The sequence below is a fragment of the Equus przewalskii genome, chromosome 7 (assembly GCF_037783145.1).
Source record: "Equus przewalskii isolate Varuska chromosome 7, EquPr2, whole genome shotgun sequence".
In the NCBI taxonomy this organism is placed as follows: domain Eukaryota; kingdom Metazoa; phylum Chordata; class Mammalia; order Perissodactyla; family Equidae; genus Equus; species Equus przewalskii.
Window position 1 is genome coordinate 38,482,473 of NC_091837.1, and position 27,015 is coordinate 38,509,487.

At 41.9% G+C, this 27,015-nt stretch overlaps 1 protein-coding gene across 46 annotated transcripts in view; it reads right to left on the bottom strand.

Moving 5' to 3' along the window:
- Nucleotides 1-27,015, bottom strand: part of LDLRAD4 (low density lipoprotein receptor class A domain containing 4) — a 427,148-nt gene that overhangs the window by 178,679 nt on the left and 221,454 nt on the right. For 32 of the 46 annotated variants that reach the window (XM_070629545.1, XM_070629521.1, XM_070629510.1 and 29 more), the window contains one exon: nucleotides 24,008-24,148. The exons of 4 other annotated variants lie outside the window; for them this stretch is intronic. Coding sequence is in view for 26 of the 42 variants with exons in the window: in XM_070629521.1 (XP_070485622.1) it covers nucleotides 24,008-24,148 (141 nt within the window). In the remaining 16 variants the exon portion in view is untranslated. Of the gene's footprint in view, nucleotides 1-3,836; nucleotides 4,139-4,637; nucleotides 4,700-24,007; nucleotides 24,149-27,015 lie in introns of all 46 variants that reach the window. 10 more of the 46 variants (XM_070629541.1, XM_070629543.1, XM_070629542.1 and 7 more) reach the window with 2 other exon arrangements.

A 27,015-nucleotide genomic window follows, 5' to 3' on the forward strand; every position in this document is an offset into this window, starting at 1 on the left:
AAAATATAATATTGTTTTCTCATTTATAGGAATAGTTTACAAAAATAAAATTATAATAAATATATGTGTCTATAACTGACTTGTATATAATGTGTGTATATCTATGAATATTATGTCAAAATCAACATACATTGAGCGTCTACTATGTGGTAGGCTTTGTGCAGGACATTGAGGGTCTACAAACGAATAAAACACAGACCCTATCCTGGAGGGATTTACTCAGAATCTAGAAGAGGAGTAATTAAATAAATAATTAAAATCCAACATGATACAGGTTAGACGAATCCACAGAGTGATAAAGTAGCACAATGAAAAGAAAGAAAGAAAAAGAAGTCAACCCATTAGGAATCTAAAATGGCTCAGATACCATGATAGTTGCTCCGCTGGCCTTCCCAGGAGCACCTTACCCAAAGCTGCTCAGAGGAAGAAGGGCAGAGCTGTGCAGGAAGCGGTAGAGGAAGCCGGCAGTGCAGCCCACTGGGGAAGCAGCACTCTCTTATGGGTAGAGCATGCTCAGAGAAAGACACGCAGTAAGAGGTGTAAGTTTTAACCATTTCTAAAATCTAGTATCCCCTTTTCAAGCAAAACTCCTGCCAGCCCCTCAATCCCCTACAAATTGGTCATTTTAGTAATTATGTATTTATACCGTAACCCAGACCACAGGATACATTTTCCACCTAGACTTTGGACCCATCTCCTGCCTAGCAGCCTATGAGAAGGCTTCTCATAGAAGTCTTGGTTCTTGGAAGATGTATTCAAGTATTGCAAGTGAAACATGCAATTCTTCCCCTGCATGCTGGGAGCCAAACAAGAACATGTTTCTTCTAACAATGGAAAGAACTTGTGAGATGACTGGCACTCCTATAAGGAGACCTGTTAGACATACACATGGAAAGCAAAAGAATCATATATTGGAAGCAGTGACTGCCGGGGCTCTGAATAAAAAATAGACCAACAAACAGGCTCATTTCACAAATATTTTTGCTTTCTTCGTAATCTTAAAAATATACTACTGTAATTTATCATCCATTCATCTAGTGCCACCAATATTCGTTCAACTGTACACTAAACTATCAAAAATGACACCAAAAGCACTATGGTTTCCACAAGAGAACCAGTGATTGCATTTTGGGAAATTGAGAAAGATTTTTTACTGTACAGTTATAATAAAATAACCTTTCAATAAATATTCTTATACGTATTATAATTTCAGTTTTCCTAGTCCTTTATTAATAAATGTCTAAAATCAATGCAATAAAAGCATTTTGTTAAATGCTGATAAATTGAGCCCTTTGTGTTAACAAATATATTTGTTTTGCCCCAAATTTATACATTATAAATAATATTTTTAAAGGTGTGACTTGTTAATACAATACTTATATTTTTCTCCATACAGTGATAGTGTATTGTATATATTTTTTGTTTTCTGTATATTATGATATTTTGACATCTTAAAAAATTTTTCTAGCTGGGCAGTGACTGACCCTCCCAGGGCTAGCCAATGCTTTGAGATAGCCAAGGGCTCAGCCTGGAGCACACCTTTGATGCGCAAACTAACCAATCCAGAGCCAGACCTCCTCTACCTGGCCCATATACTCGTGGAGGCAATACTCCTCTGCCAGGGCCAGGTACCAGGCAACTAAAGACCACCCCTATAGCCCAAAGCCTGCCAACTAGCCAATCTTAAACTGTTTACCCTGACCTGCCTTGACTTTCCCACAAAAACCCCAATAAAGGCTGTGGCCCACGCTCGCCCCTCACTTTTCTCTTCTGCCTCTACTCCGACATTTTCTCCTGTGGCCCTGCATGGCATGCAGTGACTCCTTCTCTTGGACCTGTGAGTATAATAAACTTCTTTCCAAGCCTCGTTCTCTTCACCTCCTATGGCCACACCAACTTGACCTTACCACATCCAACACATACATTCTTCGAACAGATAGAAAACCTACAGTTCATTAACATGCAAGAATCACATCCAAAGAATTTGTTAAGACAGTTGCCAAAAAGAAAATTCACACCATGGAGGAGCTAGAGGATTGGAGAAAGGAAAAACATCAAAGAGAGAGCTTGAGATGAAATTTTTATGACTCATTCCCTTGTTCTCTTTCTTGTGCACCCATTACATCCTGTAGGAATGAGTCCACAGGCATCTTCTATAATAGGTGATATTTCCCATTGTAGGAAAGAGGGCAATTTGATTCTCCCATTTCAACTGAAGGCAAAGATAATGATTGGGTATTTTATATAAGGTTCCTGGAGTTGAGTGTTTAAGAAAGGAAGGAAAAACCGTATTGGTTTTCTCTCATTGCTCTCTAGTAAATGATGTCCAAGAAGAATTACTCAAGGTGGGACCTCTGCTCAAAATGATATAGAGCTGCATTCAGAGAAGATGGTTGCTAGAACATTATAAGTGAGGCTCAGTCACTGAAAAAGCCATCTCAGGATTCTAAGGGATCTTCCAATCTTGCAATTTAGAACATCAGGATGCTATTTTTAAATAAACAAAAATATAAACTACAGGCATGTACAGCCACACAAACACCCCACACATACACACATCACACACCCTTTGTCACTCCCCACTTTGTGTCTGTGTTCATTTCAGACCACACCCCACTTCTCAAAGTCTTTATCAACTTCTGTGGCAGCTGCCCACAGTGTTTGAAAGAACCCCAAAAAGACAAAGGCCAGGACCTGAGCTGGCAGGCAGGTGTTAGTGGACTCCCAGTGTGGCCTTCCTCTTCTGGTGTATTAGGGAGCCACCGTTATAGGGCTGTGTACCCTCTGTAAATCTCTATCAGCCCCTGAGATACGCTCTCATTCCCTGTGCCTTAACACCTCTGCTGAAACCTTCATTCTACATTTCATTTCAAACAGCCCCAAGTACAGACAGCAGACATCATTATCCAGTTTAAGAAGAAAAAGAAGAAGAAAGAGAAGTGAAGGAGGGAGTCAGATCGGTGGGGTGGAGGGAGGGAAGGGAAAAAAGATGAGGGAGTATATGTGTGTTTCAAAGTTTAACTCCTGTGTGGGAAGGTAGGAAGCAGAAAAAAAAAAGTTGTAGAAAAGTATCCTTCCAAAATTACTGTAATGATGTATTAAGAAAAGCCTAGGAGAGGGGTGACTGTGGTTTTAATTAGAACCTATGATGAGTTTCCCGCTGCACAGCAAAGCACTTTATATAGTTCCTCAACTATATATTAGTGACCTTGACTGCACATGAGACATGTTAGCCATGAATCCTACTGTAAAGAGAGATCCCAGGAGAATAACGCTCCTGATACATATATATAGGTTGACAGAGTGCTATCCATCACACTGTTGGGAACCATTTCTCTTTCAAAGTCCCCCTTGGCAGCTACCCTACTGTTGTGTTCTTCAGGTGAAGGGATGTCTTCTCCTCTCTCGCGTGGGAAGAGGGTCCTGCCTTGTGAAGATAATCCTGGTATGTGCCTGGGCCAGCCTGGCAGGCTGGGTTCTAGGACCAGAGCAAACCTTCCTGTGCAGGTGGAACTGAGGAGGAAGCACAGGAATGCCCAAATGAGGGGTTAGGGGCAGTCCATAAGGGGATGGGCACTTACCATGCCCTCACTTTGCTGTTGTCCTTCAACGGTAAGATGTATCTTACTGCCTAAGCCCAACTATAAATTCTGGGAGAGCAGGAACTCTAGCTTTATTCATCCTGCTATCACATAGCAGGCTCTTCTCTCCATAAATATTTACTGCTCAGTTCACATTTTCAGGGATGTCTGTGCTAACACTCCTCGACTGCCGCCTAGTGTGGGGCTGAACACAGATGAAGAGGAGGTGGGCAGCCAAGCTCCTGGGCAGCTTACCTGGGAGCAGACACATGCTCTGTTCCAGTTGTAAAGGGGTTGCATCTCTGTACCTGCTCTTCCTCTCCTGTCTTAAACAGGTGCACAAAGTAACTGAGCCCGACTCCTCCATGAAGAGTGAGGACACAAGGCATGGTGAGGAGGGCATGCCCGGGCTATGGAATAATGCTGAAAAGCTCCTGGTATTTCTCCACCTTCTCAATCAGGTGCAGGTGTCACTGCAGGCTCCAGCCTCTTCTCACCACAGGCTGCCCAGGGTCACGTCAGCATCTGCAGAGGCCTCACAGACGCACCCTAAACCACTGAAGCACACCCACATCCCACATAAGACAATGAATCATAGTTGACTAGTTGACGTGCTTTTATGTTCTGCTGACATTTAATTACAAGTGTTCATTTCAATTTTGCAGTTTTTTTCCTATCATAAAGGCAGTACCATTTTTTTCAGGTTTCCAACATTTGTGTGGGCCCTTGAAAAGCTTGGAGACCTGGAGTTCCCTGCCTAAATGCCCACTGGGTAGAATGACCTGCCTACCAAGCCTGGGGAAACCCTGATCGAGGTGCCAAGATGCGCTTCAGCATGCTTGGTCCTCTGCCGAGCTTCTCTTGGCCCCTCACCAGCAGTACCCACTCCTCCTTTCTGGGGGGGGGGGGGGGGTGTGTGTGCGTACAGGTATCCCAGCACTGGTCTACTTTACATCCTTTGTAGGTAAGGCCTGCCAAGTCTTACACAATTTGAATTGCCCAGCACAGTGACTGGTGCATATGAATCTTTTCAACAAATACTCATTGAATACTTACTAGGTTCCACATCCTGGTCTTGCTTTGGGGGATCCAGCAAAGTGCATACCCGAGTGGGATATCTGATGAATGAAGGAATATATAAATGATTATGACCTATATCTCTGAACTCAGTGTGCTATGATCTCCAAGGCAACACAAAACATCCAATATAACAGCATCTATCATAGGAACCAGTGCTTTCCTGCTCCCCAGCACCTTCTGGACAAGGTCCACTGTGTGTCAGCCTGAGCCTTGAGTGCCCTGGCACTCAGCACTCTGCCTACCTCACCTCTGCCAGCTGCCTGAACCTGTGGCTTAGGTGAACTCCCATTGTAGGCTAGGCATGTCCTCCTGCCACCCTCTTGCAGAGAGTAATCCTTCAATTTGGACAAATACCACCAGCCCTGTACAGCAGATAGTATCCAGCTATCTTTTCCACTAACTGAGTATGTTTTTCACCCAACTGACTTCTGCAAAGTGAGAGCAAGCAAGTAAGTGGAGGGAAGAGCCAAGGGTGAGTCTTAGTATTAATAAGAGCAAAGATTATGAACAGAACAGAGGCATTTGTTAATATAAGTCAGGAAGCAAATTCAGGACAAAACTGTAACCCAGAAATTCAAAATTCTATTTATTTAAAATTTAATTTAATGCACTTAAATCATCCCTTTAAATGTGGTATAATGGAATTCTTTTACACATTTATGTAACACATTTAGAACTCTTTCTAGAGCTCAGAAACTCCACCTAGGTAAAATTTAACCATAACAAGATAAAACCTAATTTATTTTAATCAAATGACTGCTTCCTATCATTATCGTTAACATTCCTCCTTCATGTGAACTCTGCTCTCTTGCTCATTCTCCCTAACTAAAGGGGGTTCTTCTATTATCGTAGCTGCAGAAAGGCAGCACACTTTATAAAGGAGACAGGAGGGCCCTTTCAGAGAATAACACTGCAATAAACAACCCCCCCAACAAAACACTGGGATATGAACAGCGCACCCTCCTGTTCTGTCCCCACATTCGGCAATAGCACCAAATGAACATGTGCAGTGTAAAAGCAGTGCCCATTAGTTCCTGCAGCTTGTTAGCATATTTTAATGCTGCAATCACAGCTCTCTATCAAGGTGCTACTAGGTGCCAGACTCTGGATTCACACATTGCATCATTAGTGTCCCCAGTGAACAGATTACACAGCAATATTGGGGATGAGGTTGCAAGGTAATGAGAAGGGGTAACAGTGAGAAAGGCAGATGGAGCACCTGGCAGTTTGTAATGAACAGATGAGCCGATCACACAGAGGGAGGGTCTAATTTTAGCTGACACTGGCAGACATTTTCTGCCCTGATGAACACCTCTCTCAAAACCCTGAAAATGATTATATTAGTTAGAAAGAAACACCTCTCTTGAAAAAATGTTGTGTCCAATATTTATCTCATTCAAGTTGATAACAGAAAAAGTCACTGATTCAGATGCTTTTTTGAGCCACAAGGGGCTCTAGGGATCAAAACTGCCTCCTGTGCCAGCAGGCCCAGAAAACCAGGGCCCAAGGTGCTAACAAACCAAGGTCACTGCAGAGAGCAGCAGAGCTGATGATTCTGTATTCTAACTCGTTCCTGTGACACAAGTAATGCACAAATCCATTGTCATCCCATGATAAACACAAGTTTCAGTGCTGGGCCTCCGAGAAAAATATCATTAAGGGTCCTGCCCCTTCTGAAGATTATACCCAAAGTTTCTATGTAACACTATGACAATTCAAAAGTCTCCTGATTTCCATAATACATGCATATGAACACATACCACAAACATACCAGCAGCAAAGCAAAACAAAGTCCATCATTTGTTTTCAAAGGGGAAAAGAGATGGACCCTACATCTTTTCTCAAATACAATGCCCACTGTTAGGCAAATGTTACATTTGCACACAATAAAATCCCATGACACACATGCTCACTCACATACACATACATGCAACCCAGAGGGTGAGAGGGTGAGAGAAATAGGAAGAAGTTGGTAAAAGGAACAAATTTTCAGCTATAAGATGAACAAGGCCTGAACTATCTAATGTAAAACAGGGTGACCACAGTTGATAACACTGTATTGTACATGTGAAATTTGCTAAGGAGAGCAGAACTTAAATGTTCTCACCAAAACAAAACCAAAAAAGATAAATATGTGAGGTGATGGATGTGTTAATTAACCAGATGGAGGGAATCTTTTCACAATATACACATATATCACATCACCATGATGTACACTTTAAATATCTTACAATTTTGTCAATGACACCTCAATAAAGCTGAAATTTAAAAAAGAAATTTTTTTAAAGAAAGTTGCAAAGTATGACCACATGTTGACTGCTATGACTATGGATCCTTCCTACGTTAGTGTTTTTTTCAACTCCCCAGCCCCAAGCTGACTGGTGGGAGAAGACCCCAACCACTTGTACTGCAAAGATCCGTCCCATGAGGTACTCTTCCTTCCTCCTCCTCTGCAGTTTGGTGAGCATCTCCACCTCAGCACCAGGTTTCACCCAAGTCTCCCAGGAGGAAGCTTCTCCCTTCTCTATGGTGGATCGCTTACCCCTCTAGACTTGCTCATGGCGTCCTCCTCCTCCTCTAGAGTCACCAACTGGCCTCTCCAAGACATCCCTCTGCCCTGAAATGACCGCAGTCTCTCCCTCCCTCCCTTCTTCCTTTCACAGCAGTGAGAGCCTGAGGGCTATCAGGCACTGCACTGGGCCCTGAGATTACAGCAATGAGAGGTGGGCTGCAGAGGCAGAGCAGGCCACATACTGGGAGACACTCCAAACTGGGGTACACCTCCAGGCTGAGGCACACACTAACTATCTATCTATTCATCTCCTGATGTGGCTTTCACACTGATTCCTCCAAATTCCTTTTTTTAAATAACCTTAACAATTATCACAGCATTATGACTATCTTCACAAACTGTTGAAAAGGTCCCAATTGTGGTGACTGGGGGCCTGCCCCCTCTGATAACCTTCCCAGTTATGTTTCTGTGTCTGTGCCCTCGTGGAGTTTACATTGACTTCACCTAAAGGCCACCTACTCTGTGGGGAAGGGTCCTTCCAGGTGACTCCCTCTTTACTCTTTGTCTTTCCCTCTCACTGCCTAATCTGAGAAGTTAGTGTGAGGACATCATACAGTGGGAAGAAAACTGGCCTAAGAGATAGGAAGGTCTCTGCCAATGACTCTTTTTGTGACTTTGTCTATAAAGTAGGGTACAGAGCTAGGTGATCTCTAAGGACATTCATGCACATAATTGCTTTGTAGCATAGCCTCACTCTCTTACTCAAAAACCTTCAATGACCTCCTTTTTTTTTTTTTTTTGAGGAAGATTAGGCCTGAGCTAACTGTTGCCAATCCTCCTCTTTTTGCTGAGGAAGACTGGCCCTGAGCTAACATCCATGCCCATCTTCCTCTACTTTACATGTGGGACGCCCACCACAGCATGGCTGGCCAAGCAGTGCCATGTCCGCACCTGAGATTCGAACCAGCGAACCCCAGGCCGCCAAAGTGGAACGTGCGAAGTTAACCGCTGCACCAGCGGCCTGGCCCTCCTCTCCACCTTTTAAGGTCAGATTGGCATTTAAAAACTTGGTTTCATGCCAAGCTCTGTCCCCATAAATTTGATAACACTAGACATTTCTATCTTCTAAGCGTATGTAACAGCAAGAGGGGAGGTCTCTCTGAGGTGTGCATTTTCTTTGGTTGCGCTTCTGTAGAAAATTATGTTAAGTCATAGACATAGACCTAAATCAAGTCAAAGAAGGTAAATAATTTTCCTTGCCTGGCTCAGCCACTACCCCTACAATAGGGAGAGCCTCAACTGGGCTTCAACCTGCTGCCTGCTTCAAATTCAGACTGGTTGCAAAGGCTTCCAGTCTGAGTACACTCCACTGCTGCACCTTACCAGAACAATACCTGGGCCTTTCCCCCAAGATGTAAGGAGAAAAGGGTCAAAGGTTTAGCTCAAGTTCCTTTTTCTTCCATTTTTTTAGAATCACACAAATAACGGAAGCCCAGAACCCGATTAAAGATAAGGGGGTAATACGCCCAGGTGCCCATTCCAGAACAGGTGGGCACCAATGGGAGGGGAGGTACCTTTTCTCAGAAAGGGGGAATAATACCATATTCTCCTAGACAATGCACATACACATGCCCACGGGTCACCCCACAAAATCTCTGGAGTCTTTGAAACAGGCAGATGCGTGTTTTTGTTTCTCTGATTGTAAGGGAACAGAACCAAGAGAAGTTGGCATTCTGCCAAGTGTTATGGTTTGCCTTCCGGACACCTGAGGCTATCAGTATAAGCTGGCATTGCACCCCCACATTGCACCTTGTTGCCACAAAAGGATGCTCCTTATAGATTATTCAAAGGGTGGGAGACTTTATGCACTAAGTATAAGAGTCTGATGGGGACAGCAGGCAAGAGTTTTAAGGAAAGAAGATGCCTTTCTGAAAGACCGCTGTACCTTCAGGATGACCTCGGAAATATTTCTGAGGAGCTATTTTGGAACAAGGATGGAATTGCTTGCTGCTTATAGCTGCAGCTCTTAAACACAGATTTCTTTCTTTCCTCTCCAGAATTGTGTACTTTAAAAATATTTTTCATCTTTGATTTCTTTTTCTTTCTGGGAAGAAAGAAACAAAAATCATCTACTTTTCCCTCTGCTGTTAGCTCTTATGATATAACAAGAATGGATGAAGGAGTGAAAAAATGATTATTGCTAAATTTAGGTTGTTGGAGTTTTTTCCAAATTAAAAGCCTAGGCTAGTGTCTCCATTGAGACATGACTAAAAGAGCTAGGAGCCCGGATGGTTAACTCATTCAAGGCCACTCCATCTCTGTAGTACAGAACACATCACATGATGGTTAATTTCAGCTTTATTTTTGTGATTACTCAAAGATGGTCCCTTCCAAGCTTGACTATAGACTCTCTTGGGTAATTTTTCCAAGGCAAATATATGACTAATGACAGTAAGCCCAACAATGAAGCCCCCCAAGCTGAGCTGAGTCATGCTCTTCTTGCCATTGGTCCCCTCACATTTCCCTATAATTTCATCCTGATAGCAACACACCCTCATGTAAGCACCATTCCTGGGTCTGAGGAAATACTGAGTAAAATGACCAGCAGAAAGTGGCCAGGTACTGGAGTGCAGCTAAGCAGGGGACTCTTGAGATTTTTACCTCATTTCCCACAGCATCATTAGCAGAGCTGATTGTGATAAGACCCAGCTTGGGAAAGTTCTCAGAGATTCATCAGAAATGAAAACAAGTCAGTTAAGTCTCTAAAACCCTTCTTAATTAAGAGACTAAACCCTGAAAAATGGTCAGGACAGACAGTCTCAACTGAAGCAGTACCAGGCTCATCAATACACACAATTAATACAGGTCACTCCATGCTCTGCATTCTTCTTTTAACGACCCAACAAGAAGTCCTCCTTTTCTGCTCTTCTGCAGCTTTTCAAGGACCATGTCTGAATTAAATCATTCTGTATTCTGTGGTGGAGTACAGTTTAAATCAATAACATTATCATACTACAACTCTCCTTTCACACTCTCCCTAATGCCTAATATTAGTCAAGTTTGCACTAAAATTGATCAGTAACAGAGGGCGTTTTCTCTTAACATCCCCTCTCCATCTAACCTCTCACCCACCCACCTCCTACCCTGCCTCCCCCAGGAAGCAGGATTGGCATTGATTTCTATCTGATTACAGGAGAGCCTGCCCTGACTTTCCCCAGTTACTTAAGCCGGCGTCTCATTGCGTGTCCTTAGAGACCAGGGCTTCGCTCAGGCAGAGAGTGTCTAGACAGTATTCATGACCCATCTGTCTGGCACGGCCCAGCGGATGGCAAACTCTATTAGAACTGAAACCATTTTTCCCTCCTCCTCCTCCCATCTCTCTCTCCCTTTGCAAAGCAGGAATCTGACACTGAAAATTACTATCATTGTTGCAATTCTCAAAATAGCACTGCCAGACTTTCATTAACATCCACGCTAGACTACTAAATATTTAAAGAAGTGGATAAATTTCATCTGAGGTGGGACAGCCCCACACACATGAAAGCAGTAACAGAATCAAAATGTAAATCTAAGAGGTTGTTTTTATCCACGTAAATTTAGTGTCACAGCAGGAGGAAATGATGCCTAAGGTTTATTGAAACTTTCCCTCCCATTTGTTCTCTGCCTTTGTTTATTTGAAAAGGCAGAATTGCCTTTCAAGACCCTACAAGATTTTAAATGATCAGAAAACTGTCTTGGAGAAACAAAGGCAGCAGACCAAAGAGGTGGGCAGGGGAGGGGCCCTCCTCTTCGGCAGAGGAGGAGGAGGGTGAGCACTGCCAGCACTTCCTCTGTGGCTCACCCCACAAAACACACGCAGGTAGAAATTTGTTGACAGCAACAACCCACAACTCGACTGGGCTCAGGTGAAGAGATGCATAGCCTCCTCCTCATCTTGTTTTAAATACCATCTTGGATCATTTTCACACAAGTCAATAACTGTTTTGCCATGGATTCTTTTTTTAAGTTGAAAAGGGGTGCAGGGAGCCCTGTCAAAAGAATACACACTGCTCTGCAGAACAGATTGATTCACTGAAAGCAGCCTCTACTATTGGCCTAGGCCAGAATTAAGCAAGTGGAACATTCAGAGCCCATGCCACTCCTACGCTACCATGCTCTGGACACAACAAAACACACTGGAAGACCCTTGTCCCACCCTTCCTGCAGTCAGCAACATCAAAAGTCTAATCCATTGAGCACCTAAGGGCCCAAGAAGCAGGAAGAGGCCCACTCCTCTGCCAGCACAGCTGAGTCTGAAGGGAGCACAGCATTCATACAAGATCCATCGGAAAATTAGGGGTCTAGGGCTAGAAAGCTCATATTTGGCCAAGGAGGGTGCTTGGTGCTCACAGCAGGTGAAGGAGGGAGAGTAATGGCAGAAATAGAGTCGTTCCGTTCATTGTGTACCACCAAGCTTGAGCAAAGCTGGCATCACACTCACCCTCCTGACAGAGAAAGTAAAACAGAGAGGGGAAGTGACTTCCCCCAGGTCATGTAAATAGTACACAGCCTGGGAGGAATTGAAGAAAGGATTAATTAATTAATCAATTAGTAGAGGAAACCCAAAGGAACTCAACAAAACCAATGATCCTGGATACACTGGGGCTCCTGGGTTAATTTTTTGTAATCTATTCGAAAATCCAGGATGTAACCAAGAGTATCATTATCTATATATCAATTAAAAATTTACATATAAACAGTTGCTCTCAATGCACTGACTTCTATGGGCCTTCATATTAATAGATGGTTTGATCTCCACCCTTCAAATCCTATAAACCTTTAAAAACTGATGAAACCTTTAAAAACTTGGAAAAATATCATGGAAAACAACAGCCAGAAGCAAAAACAAAACCACAGCCTGAGTTCAATTCCCAAGGGCAGCATGTTCTAGTTGTGTGACCCTGAATAAATTACCTAACCTCTCTGAGCACTGTTTCCTATGAAAACTTTCTAGGGTGATTTTGAGAGATAAATGAAATGATGCACGTAAAGAGCTGGCACTCAGCAAATGGCAGCAACCTGCCTATCTCATCTCCATCTCTAAGAAGCTGCAGGCCTTCAGATAAACTCCTTACACCCACTAGTCATCAAAGAAAGGGAGCAGTGTGGCCACTTCATCTTTAACTAAGTGATGATAAGATACATGGGAACAGAAAAGCGTGAAAAAAACAGGGTTGGTGAGCTCCTGGTATGCACCCCTGTTCTTGAACATTCAAGATGATAAAGACAGGTTAAGGCTGGGGTGGTCTAAGTGGTCTCCTAGCACAGCTTCCTCCCCAGAGTATTCCTGCACTCGTCCATTGAAGCCCTGCTGAGAAACACAAACTGCTATGACAGACATGACTAAGGCAACTGGCAAGAGTTTAATGTGGACTGTGTGTTAGAAAATATTACTGCAGCAACATCACATTTCCTGAGTTTTGGTAACTAAACTTTGGTTACAGAAGAAAATGTCTTTTTCTTTGGAAATATACGTTGAAGTATTTTGAGGTAAAGAGACATGATGTCTGAAACTTACTCTGAATTGGTTCACAAAAATTAAAATGTAAATATACAGAAACAATAATAAAAAGGATAAATTTTATAACTTTATTCTAAGTTTGAAAATTATTCCAAAATACATTTTAAAAGACAGCAAATAAAGACACAGGGCTGTAAATGTAATAATATTTATTGAGCATTTACTACACACCAGGCATTATTCTAATTGCTTCACCTAAACTATGTTATTAAATCCTGAGAAGAACCCTGTGAGGGAGATACCAATATTATCATCTTCATCTTACAAATGAGAAAATCAAGGTATAAAGAGGTTAAGTAACTTGCCTAAGGCCACAGTCAGTGAGTGGTGACTTCAGATTTGGAACTCAGGGCCTGATACTGTACTTTGTAGTTTAAACAAATTGTAGGACCAGCCTGGGAACCTAACCACAGTTTATAACATTGTTTATAACATTGTATCCACAGGAAAATATGTTCTCTCAGTAGCAATATGAAACCCAGGGTGCCAGGGATACACTGGCACAAAATGGGGACCTGACCTGGGAGGACTAATCAATCAAGTAACTGAAGCTACATACCATGCCCACACTCAGACACACTCACATGCTCACATACCCAACACATACTCGTGCACACACACACCACACAGAGACTCACATACTCTTGCATATACTCATACTTCTTCAGTGCCCAGCAGGAAGCATTTCACCTCACTAGGCTTGGCATGAACCAGCCCTTCCTATAGAGCATCTGGATATTCAGAAGTCAAAGGTTTGTCTCTCAAGGGTTGCCATGTTGGGAAACCCTGACCCCAGTAAAGCACAGTAAAAGTCTATCATGCTATTGGAAGCAGAATAAACAATTTACACCAGAGTAGGCTTATACTCTGGTTAGTATAGGTGTTTATAGTAATTAAATATACACTGTAATGACAGACAATTTGAGGGGATGTACCTTATGTCATCTTCTTTCTGTGTTCTATCATGTAGGCTGCTATGACTGTATAGGTTATTTTCAACCCTCCAGTTTCACTAGCAGGACACTAAGCCATGCAAAACAAAAATTTTTTTCATCCTCTGGTCAGACTTGAGTTTTCGAAAATAATCGCATTCATCCATTCACTCAGCAAATATTTACAGGGCCATGCGCCTTATGCTATATATGCCGTGTAGTTTATGCTATATATGACACATACCATACATTATATATGCCATACACTGTGTGCTGTGTAGGCTATGTACTATAGGCTACACATGCCATGCACCTGCTATATGTGCCATGCAGTATCGAAGGCACTAGGGCTACAGAAGAAATCCTTACAGGCACTGTTCAACTGAAGACCATGCTTACAGCATGCTGGGAAGTAGCAGACAAAGGATAAATGGTTTCCAATTCAATTCAATAAATATTTTTCAAGCGTCCATATGTACAGTCCATGTATGTTAGGCGTGTCAGAGCTTCCAAAAATGTAAGCATAGCCCCTGTCTTCAAAGAGCTTAATATCTAGTGAGAATTATACTTGTACAGGCATATCTCCTTTTATTGTGATTTGCTTTATTGTGCTTCACAGATACTGTATCTTTTACAAATTGAAGGCTTGTGGCAACCCTGCATGAGCAAGCCAATTGGTGCCTTTTGTCGAACAACATTTGCTCATTTCATGTCTCTGTGTCACATTTTGGTAGTTCTCACAATATTTCAAACTTTTTCATCATTATTATATTTGTTATGGTGATCTGTGATCAGTGATCTTTGATGTTACTATTGTAATTGTCTTGGGGGTGCCATGATCCAGGCCCATATAAGACTGCGAACTTAATAAATGTGTACGTCTTGACTGCGCCACCATCTGACCATTCCCCCATCTCTCTCTCCCTCTCCCCTGGCCTCCCTATTCCCTAAAACACAACAATATTGCAATTCAGCCAGTTAATAACCCTACAATAGCCTCTAAGTGTTCAAGTGAAAGGGAGGAGTCATATGTCTCTCACTTTAAATCAGAAGTTGGAAATGATCAAGCTTAGTGAGGAAGGCTTGTCAAAAGCTGAGACAAGCTGAAAGCTACGCCTCTTGTGCCAACCAGTTAGCCAAGTTGTGAATGCAAAGGAAAAGATCTTAAAGGAAATTAAGTGCGACTCCAGTGAACCCAAGAATGATAAGAAAACAAAACACCCTTATTGCTGATATGGAGAAAGTTTTAGGAGTCTGGATAGAAGACTAAACCGGCCACAACATTCCCTTAAGCCAAAGCCTAATCCAATGCAAGGCCTTAACTCTCTTTAATTTTACGGAAGGCTGAGAGAGGTAAGGAAGCTGCAGAAGAAAATGTGAAGCTAGCAGAGGTTGGTTCATGAGGTTTAAGGAAAGAAACCATCTCCATAACATAAAAGTGCAAGGGGAAGCAGCAAGTGCTGATGCAGAAGCTGCAGTAAGTTCCCCAGAAGATCTAGCAAAGATCATTAATGAAGGTGGCTACCCTCAACAACGGATTTTCAATGTAGACTAAATAGTCTTATATTGGAAGAAGATGCCATCTAGGACCTTTATTGCTAGAGAGGAGAGAGGAGAAACCAATGCTTAGCTTCAAAGCTTCAAAGGACAGGCTAACTCTCCTTAGGGGCTAATGTAGCCCGAGACTTTAAGTTGGAGCTAGTACTTGCTTACCATTCCAAAAATCCTAGGGGCCTTAAGAATGATGCTAAATCTACTCTGCTTGTGCTCTATAAATGAAACAACAAAGCCTGAATGACAGGATATCTATTTCCAACATTGTTTACTGAACATTTTATTCCCACTGTTGAGACATACTACTTAGAAAAAAAGATTCCTTTCAAAATATTACTGCTCACTGACAACATACCTGATCACCCAAGAGCTCTGATGGAGATGCATAATGAGATTAACATGGTTTTCAACATAACATCCACTCTGTAGCCCATGGATCAAGGAGTAATTTCGACTTTCAAGTCTTATTACTTAAGAAATATATTTTGTAAGGCTATGGCTACCATAGATGGTGATTTGTCTGATGAATCTGGACAAAGTCAATTGAAAACCTTCTAGAAAGGATTCGCCATTCTAGATACCATTAAGAACATTTGTGATTCATGGGAAGAGATCAAAATATCAACATTAACAGGAGTTTGGAAGAAGCTGATTTCAACCTTCATGGGTGACTTTGAAGAGTTCAAGACATCAGTGAGGGAAGTAACTGCACATGTGGTGGAAATAGCAAGAGAACTAGAATCAGAAGTGGATCCTGAAGATGGGACTGAATTGCTGCCATCTCATGACAAAACTTGAACAGATGAGGAGTTGCTTCTATGGATGAGCAAAGAAAGTGATTTCTTGAGATAGAATCTACTCCTGGTGAAGATGCTGTGAAGACTGTTGAAATGTCAACAAAGCATTTCAAACATGACATAAACACAGTTGATAAAGCAGCAGCAGGTTTTGAGAGGATTTACTTCAATTTTTAAACAAGGTCTACTTTGGGTAAAATGCTATATCAAACAGCACTGCATGCTATAGAGAAATGTTCATGAAAGGAAGAGTCAACAGATACAGAGAACTTCATTGTCTTATTTTAAGAAGTTGCCACAGATACCCCAACCTTCAGCAACCACCACCCTGATCAGTTAGCAGCCATCAACATCAAAGCAAGACCCTCCACCAGCAAAAAGATTATGACTCGCTGAAGGCTCAGATGATGGTTAGCATTTTTTAGCAATACAGTATTTTTAAGGTATGTACGTTGTTTTCTTAGACACAATGCTATGGCACACTTAACAGACTACAGTATAGTGTAAACATAACTTTTATATGTACTTAGAAACCAAAAAAATCACGTGACTCACTTTATTGTGATATTCGCTTTATTGCAGAGATCTGGAACTGAAACCGCAATTATCACCGAGGTATGCCTGTACACATGTAATGATCAAGCAGAACAGACAACATCTTAAAGAGAGGCACAAAGTGCTACAGGGTTCCACGTAGGAGAAATTTTTTTTGGTTATGGAGAGGGGGTCAGCAAGGGTGACCAAATTGATATACCTAGCAGATGGTCAAAACACTAAATACCAAAACAGAAAATACCAAAGGAGGAATTGGTCTGGGGGTGGAAGGAGAAAAAATTGATTCACCTTTGAATGCTCAGAGTTTGAGAGGCTTGGAAGAGGGCTTACAAGCAGTTGGACACTTTGGTCAGGCTAGAGATAAAAATATGGGGGTGGTTTTGATGGCATGTGGTGTCTGGAATTACCCAGGCAAGGGCAAGGAGTGAGAATTGTGGGCTAAAGGCTGAAACCTAGGGGACAGAGGAGCTGCCAAAGAGAGGGAACAGCTGAAGGTGTCCAGCGAGACCAGTCAGCTGCAGATCCTGTGACCCAAGGGCATGGATAATCTCAAAAAGGGTATGATCAACCTTATCAATTGCAGAAAAAGACTAGTAGTGAAAGAAGAAATGGAAAAAAAGTCCAGTGGATTTGGCAGGGAAAGCAAAAGCGGCTAGGAGAAGGGGAGAAGAAAGGGTTAGAGAGGGAGCAGTAAGGGGCTGTCGAACTGTCTTCCAAATGCAGCAGAAGACAGGCTGGCACTGGGAGGGAAAGGGACAGGAAATAGATGGAGGGTGAAGGCGAGCAGGGCAAGTCTGGATAAGTGTGGAGGAAAGCAGGAGAGGGCTCCAACTGAGGCGCTGCAAGGATTCTCAGGGGTACTGAGGGCCCTGCCTGAATGGAGGCTATCTCCAGCCATCATGCGGTGCCCGTTAGCAGTGGAGGGCTTCTAGGTAGGAGGTGGAGAGCAGAGTGCAGCCCTGGAGTCTGCAAGGTGGGTGCAACAGAGGGCTGTGGGCTCAGAGGCACAGGGTTGTAAGAAGGCACTTCAGGAAGTCAGAGGTAGGTAGGTGAGGACAACGGGCAGGAGGAAGGGGAGAGTGCTTGGGAGGAAAAGGAAGGATTAACCAGTTAAGATGGAGCAAGTGTGAGGGAGGGAGTTCCTGAGACTCCCAGGTGCTACGGGACAGGGTCAGACTGTCCCCCAGGTCAAACTCCTGCACTCCTAGAGTTTAACATCTTTGAAGTTAAACAGGCCACTGGGGATCACAGAATCCTGAATAAAGCCCGGGAGTTGGTCACTCAAGTGCAGCAGAGGGCGTTTCTAAAATGGTTTCATGCATACGTCAAATATGTTTTAATTCATCAGTTCATAATGACACATTATGAAAAAGAAAATCTGATTGGTTACCTCTGAAGGGCGAAAGGGAACTTTCTCATTATTCAGAAAACTGATCCTATATGATATCCACTTTATGGTAATCACATAGTTGATGGGGAATTTCTCTTTATAGAAATATTCCCACGAATAAATGGAGACAAAAGGATAAAATTAGGTTATGACCCTTTTGCAACCCCAATGACTGGTAATAATCACACTACAGAGAGACAACCAGATAGGATATGCCTCCCGATGGAAGACAACAGCACCTATTAAGTCACTTCACACATACAACATTCAAACCTGAATCTCCCTAAACCTCTAGACCTAACTACCAGCTGACAGGAATTATAAGGAACAGAGGAGCACATTCAGTGACTTCATGGGAAACCATTCAGCAAAATCCCGAATATGGAAACTCTACAGAACAAACAATCCAGACCCTTCCACCAAAAATTATAAGAAGTAGGGAGAACCCATAGAGTAAAGACTTCTTAAGGGACACATCAATCCACCCTGGAGCAATGCAGGGAGCTTCTTGGATCTTGGTTCAAACAAACAAACAAACTGGAAACAGAACAAAACACACATTTATAAGACAACTGGAAAAATATGAACTCTAACAGGATAGTCCACGATACTAGAGGATTACTGTTAACGTTTATTGAAATAATTATAGAAAAAAAAGTAAAGGTCTGGTCTTTGTGAGCCTGGTAGATAGGTTTTCTACATGAGTCTGCTTCCAAATACAAAATACTTGGTACGAACTAAACTTATTGTGGTGATCATTTTACAATAAATGTAAGTCAAGTCATTACGCTGTACACCTTAAACTTATATAGTGCTCTATGTCAACTATAGCTCAAAAAAACTGAAGGAATGAGTGAATGAATGAATGAACAAACAACAAACAAACTTGGGAGGTAGGGAGTTGACAGCCAAAGGTGAAGCACAGGATAGAATACCTCAGCGTAATGCTTAAAGCTGACTGATATCTTGAGCCTAGATGACAATTAGGATGCCAGTCCCCTTGGCAAAAAAAAAAAAAAAGAAGGTGGGAAGAGCTGGTTTGGGAAGAAGGACATTCAGCTCAGATTTTAATATGCTGAATTTTATCTTATTTGGTTGTTATTACCCTAAATGGCCTTGGACAAAAAAAAAAGTTTCCTTCCGAAAAAGTCCTGAAATTAAAGTTCTGGCTTAATTGGGTACACTTTATTAGCTTCAGTTCATTTGATTTTGAGATTCAGTTTAAGAGGCCACCTATGGAGAAAGAAGCAACTTCTCCCTCCAGTAGGGATGGGAGTTCCTCCACTCTCCACTTTCCCTGAATCAGATCCTCTCAGTTAATTGGAAATTCCACTGAAGCTCAAAGTGAAAGTTGTTCCGATCAATGACTGGCTCCATGTCAACTTTGGTCTTACTCTTAAAGTCTAGTGGCATGAATTCCTTAGTAGTGATTGCTTAAGGAAGGTCTATTCTTGCCAACACTTTCAAAGAACACAGCTCTTTCCAAGGCTACTCAATTATTGCTTCTGGGAAGTCAAAGGAACTCTGCTCTCCCCCAACAAAATGTGGCAAAGGGGCTTTGAAAATGTAGTGTTACAGAAAACATGCAGCTTGGTAGGAATGGTGAAGCAGAGGGTTCACTGAGTGAAAGTGTGGGAGTGGTGATGCCAGCATCAACCAGGGCAACAGGCAGGCAGTGCAGCTCTCCCCTACACATGCCCAGCAGACCCACAGGCAGTCTCTTTTTAGAGACAAGAGCAGAAGGCATAGCATGGTTTACCGGCTTTTCTCTATGGGCCCAACTCACCTTTCCAACTCTATCTCAGGCTACCCTCAGCCCAGACCTTCTGTCAGATCAGGAAGTCCACCTTCACTCTCCCCATGCTCATGTTATTCTCAGCCCAGACACTCTGTCCTCTCCATGCCACTCAGCACGCCTCCTCCATGAAGCTACCAGAATGATTCTCTGTAAACTCCTGAACCACAAATTGTTGAAACCGCTTAGTTCTCACTACCCTGTGTTCATTTTCAGTTATCTGTCTGGAAATCTTCTCAGCTTCCCAACTTGCCTATCAGCACTTGACTGTTATCCTTGATAATGGGATCTATGTTTTCATTCATCTTCCACAATGCCTGGAACAATGACCAAAGAAGGTATTTAACAATTTTATTTGTAAATATAATAATTTGCATAAAATAATTTTATTTTTATACATAATAAATAATTTTATTTGTATAATTTTTAGTTTTAGTGCTCAGGAGTACAATATTTTGATGGAGCAGACAAGAGAAAAAACATGAGAAAAGTTGGCAATTCGGGCTGACAGCATTTTCCCTCTTCTGCAAAAAGATGTGTCCAGCAAAACTCTTTCCCTATGAGACAATCAACACCAGCCCAGTCCTCCACATCTGTGCAAAACCCTTTGGAGCTCACAGAAAAATAAACTAGCTTCAGTCAATGGATAGCCTGACCACAGTTAGCAAAGTAGAAAAGCAGGTGAAATTACTCAGTGTTCCAAAAACCTTTTTTGAAGAGAAAAATTATTTACAGCTACTGTAAACAGGGCTTCCATTATCATTATCATTGCTGACTTCACAAACGACAGTTACATTTTCTTTCTAACCTTAATTCAGGCTAAATTCTAGAGAGACAGAGATGACCCACGACATCTGAGCCATGGTGCATGACCACAGCCAACAAAATAGGCAGAAAACTGATTCGAGCTCATCTGGAAATCCAAAAGATTCTACCTTGCTTTACCCTAAGCACAATCAAATAGCAAAACACTGAATGTTTCCTCCAGGCAGGAACAAAGCAAATTAAGTAAATAAATCGTGTTCTTTTTTTTTTTTTTTTGAGGAAGATTAGCCTTGAATTAATATCTGCCATCAATCCTCCTCCTTTTGCTGAGGAAGATTGGCCCTGAGCTAACATCCCTGCTCATCTTCCTCTGCTTTATATGTGGGATGCCACCACAGCATGACTTGATGAGCAGTGTGTAGGTCCACACCCGGGATCTGAACCGGTGAACCCCAGGCCACCAAAGCGGAATGTGCAAACTTAACCACCGTGCCACCAGGCCGGGAAGAACAAGGAGGAGGCACTATTTGTTCTTCTGGAATGTAACATTTTATACACAAGAATTCCTGTAATATTTCAAGTTCTTAAGGTGGAAAGGGGAGCCTAATCATCAGAGTTAGCACTCTGTGCAGAGCAGCATATTGTCCACCTGCTTGTAGGAAATGCACTGGTAAATTCATTAAAACCCGCTTACAAATGGAGAACCTCTAAGCCTTGTTACACAGCTATTAATTGGAAGTAAAATATCCTTTCTTTACTCTATACTCTTGCCTGATAAGGTATGGGGAAAAAAATATCCCTTTCCTTATCAGATCATCCTCTAGCATCAACAAAGAGCAGGGGAGCTACAACCTTTCCCAAAGGCTCCTGACCATAAAGAACAGACCAGATAAAACAAATTCAGAGCAATTGTCCCAAAGGGACAAATGGACCTGGCTCCCTCTGGTGCTTGCAGAGAACCAGGGGAAAGCAGTGTAAAGGGGCTGCTAGCCAGATCACAGCAAGCCACCTTCAGCTGGCAGGCTTCCCTAGAAGGTCCTCCCCAGGGGACAGAGTAGGTGGGAAACATCCAGAACTTGTGGGGATGAACTCACCTTTAAACAGCTGGAAATTCCTCTTACATACAAAGAGAGGCTCTGGCATTCAAAAGTAGATGATACAAAGTCAGGATGGTCCACCTCTCCAACAAATGGCCACACAATGACTGGGGATGATGACAGTCATGATGCAATTATCTAGGCTACGTTTTCATGTACATTATTTCATTTAAATCCTCATAGCAATCTTATATGGCAGAAATTATTCCCATTACACTGATAGAGAAACTAAACTTTAAAAGGGTTCAGCCACTTCCTTAAGCTGGAACCTGAACCCAAGTTAACCTGAAGCCACAGCCATGGTCTTGCCCTTTATTATTCTGTCTCTTGGCTCTCAAGTCTCTTAAAAGAGTACATTGCAAATAACCTCCCATTTTAGCTATTAGGACATAACGATTTCTAGCTATATCTGAACAGTAGGAACCAACAGTTTGCCAACAGGATCTTAGGATTCCTCTGTTAGAGCAAAACTCTTGTAGCTGCCTGGGCAACGCTGAGCCATTTATAGATATAACTGCTTCACCTAGCTTCTAAGCAAAATTAAAGTGTTCACATTTTTAAAAATGAATGGATAGGATATTTGGAAATAGGTTTTAAAAACCAGGAAAGAATGAGAAAGGGAGAGAGGTGGGACGGGAAGAGGGTTCAACACGGAAGGAAGACTGCAGTGAAAGAGCCCTGAAGTGAAGAGGCACCTTCAAGAGACCCAGAAACAGCCTGTGAAGTGCCCCAGGGCAGAGGGCCAAGGGTTAGTCTGCCTGCTTTTCACACAGCACTCTCAAATCCAGTCAAGGTACCACACAAGATCACGATATTCTTTCCGCAGTTTATCATGTATGTGTTTGCTGTTACTCAAGTCTAGAGAAAACAAAATAAGAAATTGCCTTTATATGCTCTTCTCCTCCCAAGACGCCCTGGCAGAGACTAGAGGACATACATCAAGTGCTTAAGATTCTGTTCTACGAGCTTTATGTGGACCATCCCCCTCAATCCTTAGGATACTCACGCCCCATTGTGCAGATGAGGGCACAGAGCTGCCCAAGTGTTGGGTAAGTGTCAGGGCCAGGATCCCGAACCAGCAGTCAGGCTCAGAGCAGGAAGGACAATTCACTTCAGGGACCCCTTGCCTACGTCCAGGAAAGCTGCAGTATGCAAACTACAGTGTTGAAGACCACAGGCCACTGCACAAAACATCACCAGAGGAAACACACAAACCAAACACCAAGAAAGCACAGTCCTAACCTTAAACTGTCTTCTCAAAGTACAGAGATGGGACTCTAAGAATGCAAAATATAAGGAAATACAAATTGACACAACAGAAAAACTTCAGGAAAACTACTGCACTGTTAGACTCTTGAATTTAGCAAGCCTAAAGAGCAGGCTTAAAATTTGCTAGGCACAGTCATTTTCTAAGCTTTCCCCCTTATAAAAATACAGTAGGAATAGAGAAAATGGTTTCTTTTTAAAAATCTCCTCATGTTTCACATTACAGTATCAGTATTTACATAGTCTGATTTCCATAACAAAAATTTAAAAACCTGTAAGTAAAAATAAATATAATTCCTCAAAATAATGTCAGTAAAAGTGGGGAGAGAAGCTGAATGTTTCATGAAGTGACCTCAGTAAGAAGACCCCACAAAGAGGGTCAGGGCTGCAAACATCCCTCCAGCACGCACTACTGTAAAAGCACTCTCATCCTCAACCCACTTACTCAGCCCAAGGAAACACAGGGAACAACAAGCCACGTTTCCTAAGAGAAGTTCCGCAGTATTGCAAAGCTGCCTCCCTTCCCTTTCCTCTTCATAAAAACCGTGAGATCAAAAATCAGTGAACTTCAAGCTCTGATTCTACCTGTTTCAAGTTCAAGAAATGCTCAAAGCCTCAGCCTTGGGATTCACACATGTAAACACCTCACTTAACTTATTTTCTATCCAGTATCAAATAGAAAAATACGTGATCAGAACCTTTTTTAAAAGTCCCATATAAATTTCTTTCCTATTTTAATTAAACAATTATGAACTCTCCACATCTTTATTTAACTTTTTTAATTAAAGATTTTTATTTAAAATTACTCTAAAAATTCTACAAAACTGGTATGAAGAATATGAAATCAATATATTATTTCTCGGAATCCAATCAGTGCTTCTAAGATAAGTAGCAAAAGCTTATTCCAAAACACAGTGCCACTAGCCATCTTTGAAAACAGAATAAATTTCCCACTTTTAGACACACCAGCTTTCTATCCTAAAAGAAGAAAACACTTTTGTGAAAATGCATATGTCTTTTCTTTTCCAAAGAACAGTATCCTTCCCGTTTCCCCGTGACCTTACCTCCTACCATTTCAAAAATGCAATTAGACTTGATGCCAAAGTAAGTAGGAGGGACTTACAGTTGAAGATGCCTGGAGGTGGGTGTTCAGTCACCAGGAGACAGTTTTCTTCATCACTGTTGTCCCCACAGTCATTCTGTTGGTTACAGACCAATGAACCAAGATACAAGCATTTACCGCTGGTGCAGGTGAATTTGCACTCTGAAAAGCACAATATAAAGCATGAAGTAGTCAATGCAAGTTTGACACTCTTGAGCTGTTATTTTTTTCTTCCCCATTTGCATGCCATGATAGTTTGAGAACTCAGTCTCTCTGGAGAGCCCAGGAAATTGAACTCAGAGGAAGGCTATCTTGGTAAAGGCCTTCCTTCTATGAAATGCACAGGACAGGGCCCCTGGGGTACTCTGGGGCCTGCCACACCTTACTCTTCCCACATCTCTAACCCACAAAAAGGGTAACACAGGCGCTTTCTCTCCATGACCTGCCCAGCAAAAGTCATAGCTATAGGGCTTATATTTTGCTTGAAAAAAGTCCTTGGCTATTTTCCATGCCTCCAAGGATGAGAAGAGCCTGTGCAGTAGTAATTGGGGCTACAGCAGAACTTGGGAGCTCAGGCTTGACAAAAGGAGGCTCATATGTGTTACTTCCAACTTGTCACTAGATGTTGTAAAGCTCTGGGCAAAATATTTAACCCCTCTGGTGTTCATTCATCTCATGCCTAAGGAAAACCAGGTTTAATACCAGTCAGGGGTAGCACTGACTTTGTAATATAAAACATGGGAAAATAGTGTGTGCTCTCTGCTACCTGAGAAGCATCCATGCCAAGTGCCATATGAGTGACTTAAAGAATAGGACAGAGCCCAATCCAAATCTCTATATGCCACACTGAACATGGGATCCCAGAAATCTGTACAAACCAATATTTGAAAACGGAATTTATTTTTATAAGACTCTAACATAAATTTGCAAACTTAACACAATACTATCAATTTAAGCAATTAAGGATAAAGGAAATTATACAATTACATACACATGGGCACATAAAATCTACATATATCTTACATTGAATGTCACCTTGCATTCTGACTATGAGCTTTCTCCTAAGAGCACCCACAGAAGCTGCCAGGATTTTCCCACTCAGTGGGCAGCTGGTAGAAAACCTCAGGAAAAGGGTCCCAGAACTCCCACTGATGCTGACTATCCCAGCCACCTCATTTCTCCTCAATTTTTTCTGTCTAGAATATGAGTGGAAGGCCTAGAGCAAGTCCAAGGTCCTTTCCACTCTAAAATTCCATTATTCAAATGAAACTCTGGGCATCAGCACACTGAGGCCTCCTCCAGAACACTAACAACACATGCAACTGCGAAGAAAATAACCCCTTGCCTGTCGTAAAGAGACAGAACTTCCATCCTCAAAGCATTTCTGTGACCCAGTATGAAAGGGATATCACAATTCTCCATTTGTTCACATTCTCCTAAACGAGTAAAGAAAAAGAGACCAACCACAGCCCCTGACCTAGTTTAGAATAACATGTGAATACAACCCAAATGCACAACCACAAGTTCGTCACTGGCTGCACTGTCCAGGTTAAAATATCTGTGTGCTGAATGTGATCCAGGCCATGTGGTAGGAGTGTTGCTGAAGCCAAACTCTCTCTTCCCATAAGGTGGAAGGATTAAAATCCAGCTGTTTGAAATCATATTTATGAAGTGACTTTTTTTAACTTAATGGAAAAAAGGGATGTCAAGGAAAGAATTTATCCTCCTTTCCAAAAGAAATACTGGAGTTCAGATTAATACCAAACATGAAAAGGACATCAGCCAAAAACAGGTACTCCTGATGTTGTTGAAATGGTAATTGGAAAAAAGGGAATACTAACCTAAATTGAATTAAACTTCAACTAAAAAATTAACCATTGCTGTGGTTTTAAAGGATCTCAGGTTAGACTACTATGTCCAAGTTCAGGTGGAACATGAAACCAGCAGGGAAATGAAACCACCTCCACACTTTACTCATTTCAACTTGTTCAAGGGAGCCACAGTATAGAGTGACAAAATATTTTCAAGGAAATGAATTATGTGATTCATTCATTCATATAACCAATATTTTAGCCCCTTCTATGTTACATGCCAGGTATTGAGACATGAAAACATGGAGATGAAAAAGCAAGCCCTCTTCAAAGGGCCTACAATATAATAATTTTTTTAAATGTGAGCAGTGACTAATATATTGGCTAACTCCTTCCAAGATGTATTTTCCTTCTTTATATCATTCACATCTAGAGTGCTGCCCGGCAAGTAACAGGCACTTGGTGAATCATCTATTTGTTGAATAAATGAATGATCTAATCTGAGCCTCATAAGCACCCTGTGGACTAATTAGGGTAGATACTATTATTCCCATTTCACAGATGAGGAAATTAAGACTCAGAGATTAAGTGACTTGCCCATAATTAAACTGCTAATAAATGGCAAAATCCAGATAAGTGCCCAAATCCTCTGCCTCCTGTCTCAGGCTCTCCCCATCACTACCTCTGAGTTTCCAAATCTGCTTTCAAGAATGTGTAAGACTCATTTGTAACGAGGATGCCCACCTATGTAACAAAGTTGTCAAAAGAGTTTGTTTTCTTAAGTAGGCTTAACGTTACTCAGGATGCATGAACAAGGCTTGTGCTACCGATTTCCTTAGAAATCTCTTACTTCTTAGATAACAGAAATATTAACATCACCCCATTGAATTTCAAATTCATAAAATCCAAATCTTCTCAGTGGTAAGTCATTAGGTGAATATCAAACTAAAGGTCTCTCCATCACAGGGCAACTTGAATCAAAACAACTAGGTTGAAATTTTGAACCTATTGACTACTTCATGTGATATAGAAAATACTAGAAAATTGCTAAAGTGCTATTAAGTGTTAAAGATTAATGCTAAAGCTGGAATGAAACTGCAGACCAGAGTAAAACGTCTATCCAAGTTAACATAACTGGTGTTGATAGAGGCAGACTTCCAACTTGATCCTGACTCACCCTGCAAGGCCGTCTCCACCACACTTTGCTATCCAAAAGTC